A 12,540-nucleotide genomic window follows, 5' to 3' on the forward strand; every position below is an offset into this window, starting at 1 on the left:
AAATTAGTCGCTCAACTTCACTGAGATTCCTTCCTAACCAGTTACATCATACTGAGATTTTATCTGATGGCTCAGCGGTTACAGCACCAGGCTATTGATGACAGCGACGTAGGTTCGAACAGTGGCAAGTTGTCGCTGTTGGGCCCTTGAGCAAGGCCCCTTCTTCACACTCCCTGCTTCCTGGGCATGTGCGCTCACGGTCACTGTGTGTGTTTGATCATTGGTGTGTATGTTTACTGCATGGATGGGTTAACGACCAAAATGTCCAACACTAATGGTGAATATGGCTGTCAGATTTACACTATATATATATATATATATATATATATACTATAGTATAGTATAGTGTAATAACAACAACAACAATAATAATAATAATAATAATAATAATAATATATGTATATATCTTTAAATCAATAAAGTAAGCAACAGTGAATTCAAGCTAGCTCAAGTATTCTGTGTGTATCTCTAATGAAACCCGCCACAGAAACCCCTTCTCTCCACCAGTTTAATCACCGCATGGAGAACACACCGCTTGGTGTGTGAAGGTTAACACTCAGTCATCAATCACCATCACGCTAAGGTACTGCGGTATAGCCTACCTTAGTGTAATATATTACACTTACATTGTTTTCTGTTTTTTTTTTAAGATGCAGTATCCTTAGCAATCTTCATCTGTCCTCAAACTGTCTTCTCCCCCCTTCTAATACACACACATATATATATATATATATATATATATATATATATATATATATTTTTTTTTTTTTTTTTTTTTTTTTTATTTGATCAAACTCTTGCTTCTTTTTCAAAGTTTAGCTGGTCAACCACATCACCCAGCACATCATTTCTCTCAGTATCTCAGTATCATCATGAAACCTACATAACTAAAACTGAACTGAAAAACGGACCCAGTCCAGCAGCAAGTCCTTCAAGGGTAAACGCAATGGCTACTTCATTAGAATATGGAAGCGAGGCTAAGAAGTTTTAATGCTAAAAGCTAATGCTAGTTGACGAAGCCAGTTGATGCACTGGTCGGAGGATGCACTACCGTAGGTATTTCCTGCAGGTGCATTTGCAAGGAAGCTAGATAACCCTACTTTCTGCATTTGCCAACCCTACGCCAAAAACGTTCCTATTACTAATGTAAGTCACAGTTAGCACAAGTTTAAAATGCCGGAGTGCTAAAAGTTTAGAACCTTGATTCCACTGGTGAACACTTCGACATTATGCATTCAATCAAATAAACACCGATAGGTGATCGCACACTCTTTCACACAGCCTGGTTGGTCTATCAAGCTAGAGATCAGCTAACAGCAAGGCCAGCTCCTACTTTCAGATCAGTGCCGCCGAGCCGAGCAGGCACCCTATCCACATAATATCTCTGCATGAAGGAAGGAGAAGAGAGGAATACTAAACGTCTCTCAGAGGTCCAGCGGGGATCTTCTCCACCATGTTATCCAATAAATGCTCTCGCTTAGTAAATGTTTGCTAAACTCTTGCACATGAGGTTTCAGCTCTCGTATGAGCAGAGACCTCTTTAAGGCTTATGCTAGTTGAACTCCCACGACCATGAGCACAGATTTCACATTTTTTTACTTCTTTTATACGACGTGACCATTGGAATTCGACTCATGCACTCATTACAACTGTAGCTGCAACATTAGCTGGCTGGAACAGCTCCACGCTCATTGCTCATAAAATCCCCAAACTACTGCCACCGGTGCCGGAAAGTGCACAGTGTACAAAACATACTGCCTATATGATGAAGCATTAGGAAACCTCTATTTCAGCCTTGGAGAAAAATAATGGGCCATTAAAAGCTGCACAATATGGACCGAACTGCGGTTTGATACATTAAGACCATACAAGCTAACCGCTAATGGGTCTGATGCAAGGAAAACCTCATTTTCGTCCATTTAAAAAAAAAAATAAGACTGTCGTATGTAGGTTAGCATTGCTGAAGTTTCAAAACGTGCTGTCCAGCAGTCTACATATGGGCCAAATTGGGCAGTAAGTGTTTATTTCCTTAGTACTAATAAAATTCCTACAGGAAGTCATGGTCGTCCATCACTGTGTTCATCCAAACATCTCCAAAGTTCTCCTCATGGGAGTCTAGTATCATTTATAGTCATCACCCAATACCTGGCTTGGTAAATCAGGGCTTAATGATGGTAAATCAGGTGAGCTGCTGCTGCTGCTGGAACTGAACACATCCACACTGGTGGTGTGCTGGCTGGACTGGGGCGTCCAGAAGAACTCTGGAACAAAGCATGTTCTCAATTGGCCAGTCGCTTTCTGGTGGGTAAATGCTGCCCACACAGGCAAAGTTGGGGACCTGGCGCTTTCCTCAGAGAGCGTCAGCTGCCTGGCAATTCTGCACCGGTAGTGGTGTTATCGAGTGTTGTGTCTCTGCTAGCGTCCAGATAATAACCAATCCTGTCTAGGACTGAGAATCTAATAACCAATGCTGGGACAGCCGGGGTGGACAGTCCCATTTCTGTGGGGGGCCAGTGACATGTCTAGGGTGGTGCTATTGCACCAAAGGAATGAAGAACCTTGCATCATGTAAAATCTTGTCGGTCAGTGCTTACACACTAAAGCTGTACAATGTACGATGCCAGGTACCCTAAAACTAACCAAGAGAGTCTCTGGCTTAAACCCTGTACAGTAAGGTGTATTACTCAGTAACTACAGGGACTTCTGTACCAACTGGTGGGGCTATTCTTCAGTAATAGAAAGCTGTTTAAGGCATTAATGAAAGATTTATGTGATATTTAAATGTAGTTATTCAGTCGCAGACGAGGTAAATAATAAATAAATGGGTAGCGGGTCGTTCCCACACTGCAACGAAGTGACGCACTGAATCTATTTGAAGCGACATCTATGTCATTTACATATGAATAAAACACATGGGCGATGCTCTCCTTCAGATTCATTGTTTTTCGGTAATAATTGCGCTGACATAATATATTGCATGCTTGTGGAAATGAAGCACGTATTTGAACCTGAAAGTGTATTAAACGCATTGTTTTTTTCCCCAGCATCCATAAAGATATAAAAAAAAATGAAACTTTTCAATGTTATTGTTACATTGTGTTGCTTGACTATTGCTATCAGAAAGCTTTTAAGAGGAATTGCTGCACATTCAGATAGCTGCTTGGTTATTAAGATATGGGGTCAGTCCGCTATAACCCTCGCTGAATGGTATTGCTTAGTCCTGGCACCGGCCATATTCTCTACAGCCTCTGTCTCACCATCTGACAGATTTCCAGACACTGTGAACTCCCTCTCTCTCTCTCTCTCTCTCTTTTTCTGTCTTTCTCAGAACAGACGACTTTGCTGATGCAACCCTACACACAACCCCCCCACCCCACACCCTCACACCCACCCCCCGTCAAAAAAAAAAACTCATTTCTTTCCCAAAGACCCATTTCTTTTTCAGCCGGCCTCTAGTTTCTATCAGCCCACACCACCGTATTCTTCTCCTGCTTTGGCTTCAGCCTTCGCTCCCTTCTCGAGAGAAGCTGACTGACAGCACGTAAACTAGAGCCCAGATCAATTCCGCCACAGTCAAGAGAACGGAGAAAAAAGAAGCCAATAACACCAAAGTAATGCGGGCAGGTGCTGGCAGTGCCATGGGGAAGACACAAGTCTGTCAGGCGCCCACAGCTTCTCTCCTTCCTCTTTGTCATTTCCTCCCGCTGCACTAAGACCGGATAATTAATCCTCGCGTTTCCCCCTCGTTCGAGCCACGGGCCGTACACACCTTTTTTTTTTTTTGCCATGAAATCATAACACTGTTTTGTATTTTAAGAGAGCCAACTGGATCAAGCAGAGTTAAATCGACAATGACCTTAGCTTAGCCTGGGTGCTCTTATATAATCCATTACAGGCCTATTTCTTGCTATTGGCCAACTGTAAAAGCAATTTCTGCAAGAAGACACGAATACATGGCAGGCAGGTCACAGCAGCCATCACCCAATGCTATTCTACAGTCCGGTATTCTCACGTAGGTTCTACATTTGGGTTTGTAAGCATTAAGCTCAAGCTAGGTATGGGCAGTATGTTCAATAGTAGCAACCAAAACAATGGCGGCATTAAAGAAGTTCCCTTGTCCACATATGCTCTTAAAAAATAAAGGTTCCCTACATGGTTCTCGGCTTCTAGTAAGCTACGCTAGCAACCACCGACCCTGCTCCTATGCATCTACCTTCTGGATCACTTCCAACCTTGACAGAAAGTAATCTTTTTTTAATTCAGTACTATACACACTACCTGTTTTTGCCTGTTCACTGTTCTACATGATGTGGTTCTACATTCCGTTTACAAAAGAACGGTTCTTTACTAAACCATCCATATAAAGTGGGGTCAAATCTTATCAGCAAAGGGCCAGAGTAGCTGAAGGGTTTCATTCCAATCAAGCAGGAGCACACTTGATTCCACTTGATTAATCAGTAGATCAGCAGTTTTCGCTGCACTAGTGACGTCCATTCTTGGTTGAAGCTGAAATGAAGCCGGACACTCTGGATCAAAAGAAACGAAAACTGTAGAATGTGCTAATTTAAGTACATAAAATTAACATATTAGTACAGTGTGCTGACTACTGACTACTGAATCCAATGTCCTGGGCAGCAGAAAATTGGTCATCATAATTGGTTGGTCATCCAGGTCAATGGGTCTTACACTTTGGCTACAGTTGGTAGTCTGTGGACATTGTAGCTTTTCTATGTACATTTCTTGAGCGGTGATTTCACACCACTTGTCTAATACCCCAGGTAGAGACTTTTGGTTTTCGTCAGACGTATTTCTGCTTTTCAGAAGTACTGTATTTTCTGGAAATGCAGTTTACACATGTATTTAATGCGGATGAGATCCATCTCTGACCGCCTCCGAATGTGGTTTGAGTGATCTGATCATTATCCGATCGTAATGCATCTTGGGGTCCTCGACAGCAAAAAAAATTGGTCATCACAACTGGTTGGTCATCTACCGGTGATTTCATACCACTTGTCTAATATCCCAGGTAAAACCAGGCCATATTTCCTGAAGGCTGACGGCCACTGTTGATCTGCTGCTTATTAAAAAACTGTTTAAACACACCAGTGCAAGAAAACCAAGGAGGCAAACCACACTGTAATCATTTATAAATCGTCCAAACATCTATTATACACTTCTGTCTACCTTAACAATAAGCATGCATTGTAGAGCAGATGTAGTCACTGAATACAAACCCTGGCCAATGGGAAAATTGCAGTTCCTGGTAAAGTCAGATCCCAACACTTCGTTGATAATAGACGTGCTTAATAGACATGCTGTAGAATGAAGGCCTGTAGCCACACCGGCTTTTGCGGCCAAGACTGGCCTTCTCTTTTCTATTGTATCGCTGTGAAGAACCCTCTCCAGAACATTTACTTTTAAGGCCTGCCAGAGCTTTTGACCACAGGCTTCAGGGAGCAACTGAAAGACACTCTTTGTAAAAGGAACTCTATAACTCAGTGCTACATTTCCGAGTAACTCCAGTTTAGGAGTCTAATTAGCATTGCCATGTAGGTAAGCATCGCCACGCGCTTGTGTGCTCAGCTCTAAAACAGTACTGTGATCACCTACTGAACTCACTAATTAATTTGGACTAATTTCATTTCGGCTGCGTGTGTTTTTCCTGACTGTGTCCCGGTTTAGCACGCTGTTTGGAGGCCAATTTAAAAAGCCATCAGACCATTTAAAGACCTCCGCTTTTAATTGGATATGCACAACGAAAAAGCTCCGAGCGGGTCAAATGAGGCATGTGTGGCAGAACGGGAATCCTACCGTTTTGACTGCCAAACCAAAGCGAATGTCTCTAAACCAGCTTAAACAAACAAGACCCCAACAGCTCTTACCTCATCCTTGTTCTCTTTCAACCACTCCTTTGCAGTCTGCAGGGCGATGATGGCCGCCGGCTCATTGGGAAAACCTGCCAAGAGAAGAGATGGAGAGATGGAATTCATCAGAACTCTCACGCAAACATCAAACCTTGGGCCTGCTCACCTATCCTCAACCCGCACACTCTCGAAAGCCCCAACAGACAGCGAAGCCGTGAGCCGCCGCAGAGCCTTCATTGATTTTATTGTGTTTATTCGGTCTGAAAATGACTCCCCTCGGGGCTAGAAATCTAAATTGCGCTATAATTCAGGAAGCTGTTGCTCGGGACGCAAGCTTCCCCCCCATCAAACACCTCCAAAACACAGCTCGTTACAATATTTAGTGAAATTCATCACCGCTGTCTGAAAAGCCCCCTCCAAAATTTATGTATCCTTTTTTTACGCTGAGCAACACGGCCGCCTCCACTGTCCCACTGTCCGTGCTTGTCGCTGGGGTCGCCACCACAATGAGAACGTAATGACATATTGACCGGTAAGTGCAAGGAATGGGGCGGCCAACTGCCATATTAATCACTGAAGCCCGGGCCAAGATGGGAAAGCAACCACTCTGTTAACACAGGCTATCGATTGGGAATATATTTGGGCTGGATTACTTTTTAATAAGGAAGAGAAAGAGAAAGATGGGCTGGACGGCATGCCAGAACTAATCAGGTACAATGGGGGAAGGCCCTGGTTGAGACCATGGCCCTGATATGCTCCGATCACTGGCCACTAGGCCACTATACTAGATTTGCCTTTAAAAGGGTCCAGATCCTACATCTTTCTTGAACCGCATTACACGCCAAACGTTTTGTCACATGACCCTTTTCCAACCTTTTTTGATCCCATACAGTTAAAAAGCTTGGTTTGATACCAACCAGCAAACGGGCCTGGGAAGCTATGGTCCTACCTCCAATGTCCTCCCTCTTTTCGGGTGGCCAGGCAGTCTGATACACATAAATGACCCCAGTTTTGTACTGTGACTTCTTTAAAAAGCAGTCATATCTGAAACACAAAGTCCAGCCTTATTCGCCCCTACTGCGAACAAATATCCCGTCGGCCAGGGAAGGTTTGTGCTCCAGGGTCCAGGATTTATTAATCCGTCCCTTGCTCACAGGCTCAGGCATGAGACGTAATTACTGGAGCCTCTGCAACGGCGAGATATTCAGACAGGAGATGTCAAGGAGACCCAATCCAAGTGTCTCCTGACGTCCCATCATTGCCTTTCAGCACCAGACAATTTGCGAAGCTCCGGGAGGGGTGAGGTCACAGAACACAGAACGCATCATCTCATCATCTCCAACTTCATTCCCACCCCTCTGCTGTCTCTCCACCGGAGGAACCGGCTGAGGGTATGATGGCAGATGCTCCGGAGTACTGGTGCCAGGTATGACTGGAGTGTGTGTGTGTGTATATAGGTGTGTGTTGACTGAGACAACTGGAGAAGCTTAGTCCCTAGGCCACAATGCAGGGCCACAATGTTAGCTAACAAAGCCAGACTCAGATAATCCTCTCTCACACTGTCTGTGTACCAGAGGCAGTTGAATGGACTTGCCAGCAGTAAGGTCATCATGAGGTCAGCTATGAGCTTTCTGATATTGACATCATTGGCAACTTTGACTCAAGCTCAAAGCTCAATCAGAAAGGTCAGAATTTTCAGCAGTTACTTACTTACCCAGAAGAACATCTGGGTAAACATGTCCGTCAACAGCAAATGATTGAGAGGAAAATTAAGGGCTGTGGTGGAGGACGTAGAGGTGTTTTAGGTAAACATGGTACTCATAGTCAAGTTTGGCTTGGGTCCCAGGTGGGCTAGAGTCCACCACTCAGAGCTACAAGGTGTAAACAGCCTCATGGTCTTCAGGGACAATTTGAGGAGTTTGCTTGTCTGGTGGAGTGGGCTGTATAGACTACCGCATAAGGCAGATTCATTACTGCCGTGGTCAGAGGCTATATCTACTGTAAGGCCTTAATGGCACAGAGAAGGGGCGGCATGAGGGGCATGTATATTTCACATCTTTAGCATTTTGCTGATTCAATATTGATTTATACTTACAAGCATAATCATATGGCGAGAGAGAGGTTACTGGAGCTGTGTGATGTTTGCCAGTTCAGCCCTGGGAGACTAAGGCTGCCACGTCCAAGGTCAGACTGAGCAGTCAGAACCCATGGAGAGCTCGCTCTGATCATTCTGTTCTTTCTCTAGTCGGCACAAAGTGATCTCACACAGAGCGCAGCCTCACGGCCCGGCTTTCCTTCTGTGCTATTTTAGGTATCAGTCAAATGTTTTGACACTCCTATTAGTACAAGAGGGTTATTTTGTGTTTTTTGGGAGGGGGGGTGTTTTTATAATATACATGAAATTAAATAACACACAAGGAATTATCACAGAAATACTGACCAAATATTTCCAACACATATCTGATCCATTCAGAAACCCAGATTTCTTGTACATGTTAAGAAATCATATGATATGACCAATTGAACTGACCAATGCAATAATTCCCAAAATCCCAACGATCAATCAAGTCAAATTGAATATAAATTGAAAAGGAAAATGAATAGTCTTGTAGGAACCATCTCTATATCATGAGATGCATGTAATTATTTTGTACATTATACTGTCTTAGGTTAGAATATAGATGGAGGGGGTCCTGAGTGGTCAAGCAGACTAAGGAGCTGCCACCATGACCCGAGGATCTCTTTTTCGAATTCTGGATCGTGCTGCGTGCCATCAGCAGCCAGAGCCAGAAAGAGAACAACTGGCCTTGCTTTCTGGGTGGGTGGATGGGTCTCTCTCCCCCACATTGGCCCAGTGTGATGTTGGCTAGCACGGGCATCTGTGGGCCGATGCATCAAAGCTGGGTACCCAGTGCTTTCCTCCGAGTGCGTTGGTTGCCCATAGATTTGCGGCATTGGAGTCCTCACCCTCCCGGCATTGGAAAAGTATCGCAAACATTTAAAACATTTGGAATTTAAGATCCCAAGCAACAAAATTCCCAACGCCAAGACTCTAGACAAGTGGGCGATAGCTGTACAATCAGCTGTACCCAAACTTTTGAACCTTTCTTTGGGATTAGTATCAGGAGCTTTGTTTTTCCTTTCCTGATGTCAGGCCAGGTTGGGGGAAGGTGTGGGGGCACCATCCCAGGCCCCCGCCAGGTTTCTGGAGCTCTGGATGAACTTCCAGGCTGTGGAAAATCACCAGGCCTGTGAGGATCTGTCTTGGCAAGGCGTCAATTAAGGCAAGTCTCGCCTCGCATGAGCACTTTCTGTTTCAGCCCAAACCCCCTGCACTTCATCACGAGAGGAGGGGTCGGGGAAAGAGGTTAGGAGAGACAGACGGAGAAAGAGACAAAGAGAGAGAGAGAGAGCGGGAGGGGGTGGGAGAGAGAGGACAGAGTGATTGCGAGACACTTTTCTCGGCAGGAGCAGAGAGAGGCTATACTGTAGGCTTCGGCACACAGGCTGTGGAAGAGGCTGTTAAATAATTACTGGGGCTGTCTCTGAATGACACGGCAGCGCAAAACTGAGATGCCGTAACCCATGAGTGAACTTGGAGATGGAGCCCAGGCTTCCGCGCGAGCCTGCCGTGACCTGGGGGGCTCATGAAAGCAGAAGCTCGCATGCAATGAGTCAGCGAGCACGAGTGTTCTGAAGCTGCCTGATAGTTTTAAAGCTGACGGGTGTTTCAATATCATAGTCAAATCACAACAATTCATCTTCAAGATGATGAGAAATAAGGGAAGTTAATATAAAATAATTCTTTAAAAACTGCATTAAAGCATAAACCAGCATATGTTGTGTTTTATATGATGGTATGGTGGTAAACCAGCACCACACCAGCATCAGACCGGCATAAACCAGCATATGTTGTGTTCTGAATGATGGTATGGTGGAAAACCAGTACCGCACCAGCATCAGACCGGCATAAACCAGCATATGCTGTGTTCTGAATGATGGTATGGTGTTAAACCAGCACTGCACCAGCATCAGACCAGCATAAACCAGCATATGTTGTGTTTGAATAATGGTATGGTGGTAAACCAGCACCACACCAGCATCAGACCAGTATAAACCAGCATATGTTATGTTTTGAATGATGGTATGGTGGTAAACCAGCACCGCACCAGCATCAGACCAGTATAAACCAGCATATGTTGTGTTTTGAATGATGGTATGGTGGTAAACCAGCACCACACCAGCATCAGACCGGCATAAACCAGCATATGTTGTGTTCTGAATGATGGTATGGTGGAAAACCAGTACCGCACCAGCATCAGACCGGCATAAACCAGCATATGCTGTGTTCTGAATGATGGTATGGTGTTAAACCAGCACTGCACCAGCATCAGACCAGCATAAACCAGCATATGTTGTGTTTTGAATGATGGTATGGTGATAAACCAGCACCGCACCAGCATCAGACCAGCATAAACCAGCATATGTTGTGTTTGAATGATAGTATGGTGGAAAAACAATACCGCACCAGCATCAGACCAGCATAAACCAGTATATGTTGTTTTCTGAACACTGGCATGCTGGCCAACCAGTACCACACCGGCACCAGATCAGCATAAACCAGTGAATGCTGTGTTTTGAACACTAGAATGCAGTCAATGTAAGTTGAAGTTATTGAGAATCTAGAAGACGTCACCCTTAGCCAACCGGAAATTGGTTTGGATAATCAGGAACAACCTAAGCACCACCAAGGTGAGGCCTTCAATCCCATAAGCACTGTAACAACTACTAAGTAGGGTGGGGGGTAGCACCATGCTGTGGGGCTGTATCAGAACTGATAAGCTGCACAGAAGATCAACCGTCCTTGTTTTCCACAAACATTCCTCATGTAACAGTCATAGAAAAGCAGCCCTAATAAAAGCAGCTCAAATCTAGATCCAGCATGTCCCCTCTACACTCCCCGGCCCGGTCATCAGCGCACTAAAGCCTAGGCTTTAGCGGGCAGCCCTTGCGGGGTGCGTAACTGGTGAGGAGTCGCAGTGGACAGATAAGGCCCCATGAAAGAGAGCTCTGCTCCTAATCCCCTACAGGGCCGGACTCGGGGATGACCGAGTGAAGACGTTTAGCTGGCTAACCCTGCTGATCCCGGCGCAGCAGCCAGGACACACACACCAGAGATCCTCTAAAGCTTACTGCTCTGTATCTCCCTCACACACAGGCCCAGGCTAAAACCTCAGTGTCAACAACTTCTCCATCCACCTGAGCGACAGGTAAACAGCGCCAAGAATACAAGAGAAGGGAGATTTCGATTTCCGCCCATCTCGCCTAAACTTTTATCCCGAGAGAGAGGGTGAAAGAGTGAGACACGAGAGAGAGGAGAGAGAGAGAGTGAAAAAGAGACTAACTCAACACAAGAGAGAGGGAGAGAGGAGAGAGACTATCTACGGACAGAGAGACTGGCCGAGCCATGCGGCTTTGCCATCAGCAGGCGGAGTCAGAGAGAGCACAATTGGCCGTGCTCTCTCTGGGTGGGTAGATGGTGCTCTCTCCCCTTATCACTCTTAAACAATGTTTAAGAGAGAGGCCATCTATAGACGAGAGAGGGAGAGAGAGATTTACTAGAGATTTGAGAGGGAGGGAGCGAGAGTAACAGACCCCAATTGATGCTCAGTTCAACTGAATGAAACAGAATTGCACTGAATTGCATTTAAACTGAACTTAAAAAAACAACAAACTGGGAGTGAGTGAGAGCGAATACCATATATAGCCGGGTACATAAGTATTTGGACACCACCACAATGAATTTTCACTGAAACAGCCAAGGTGTGACCAAAGTGTGGATGATTTTCAGCGTCAATGTTAGCCATGCTAACCAAAATATTGCATCAACTGATTAGGAATTGCAGATAAATTTACACAGAACCACCCTCCCTCTATTTCAACATGCTCATAAGTAATCGGACATACTTACATAACTAGCAGTGTTACTAGTATTAACATAACTATAAAATTTATTCTAATTTGGTACGGCCCGGTAACTGTTTACAACCCTACATAACTCCCCAAGCAATGCTCCTGACCCTTGAAGGGTAAGGCACTGCTGGGCAGCCGAAATATTCGGTTAAGGGGAAAGAGCGCCATCTACCCACCTGGAGAGAGCATGGCCAATTGCGCTCTCTTTGACTACTGCTGATGGCAAAGCAACATGGCTTGGGATATTTTATATATTTGGATGCAAATCCTTTGCAGTCAATGACTGCCTGAAGTCTGGAATTCATGGAGTTTGCTTCCTTGAGATGCTTTGCTAGGTCTTCAGTTGCTGCAGGTCTTTCTCCTTCAGTAAATTCTGTCTTCGGTAAATGAAAAGCTGCCCAATTGCAGCTTTTGAGGTCAGGTGACTTCTTTGGCTCAAGAAGCTCCCGGGTTATGTTTATAGTATTTTTGGGCCTTAATCCGCCTGCATTGGGAAGCGCCATTTATCAGATTTGACTGAATATGTGCACAAACGTAGAGCTCAGTGAACACTAAAATTCATCTACCTACTTCAATAAGCAAGAATATCATCAGCAAACATCAGCGACCCAGTTCCACTGGCAGGAATACATGACCTTGCTACAACAGTGCCTCCGCCATGTTTGACAGGTGATGTGGTGTTGCTTCAGATCAAGGACCCTTT

General features: G+C 44.8%; 1 protein-coding gene across 3 annotated transcripts in view; it reads right to left on the minus strand.

Moving 5' to 3' along the window:
• macrod2 (mono-ADP ribosylhydrolase 2) overlaps positions 1-12,540 on the minus strand; it is a 931,382-nt gene that overhangs the window by 208,156 nt on the left and 710,686 nt on the right. For all 3 annotated transcript variants that reach the window (XM_072677423.1, XM_072677422.1, XM_072677421.1), the window contains exon 8: positions 5,883-5,956. In XM_072677423.1, coding sequence (XP_072533524.1) covers positions 5,883-5,956 — 74 coding nt within the window. The remainder of the gene's footprint in view (positions 1-5,882; positions 5,957-12,540) is intronic.

This window comes from Salminus brasiliensis, chromosome 4, assembly GCF_030463535.1.
Source record: "Salminus brasiliensis chromosome 4, fSalBra1.hap2, whole genome shotgun sequence".
Taxonomy (NCBI): Eukaryota; Metazoa; Chordata; class Actinopteri; order Characiformes; family Bryconidae; genus Salminus; species Salminus brasiliensis.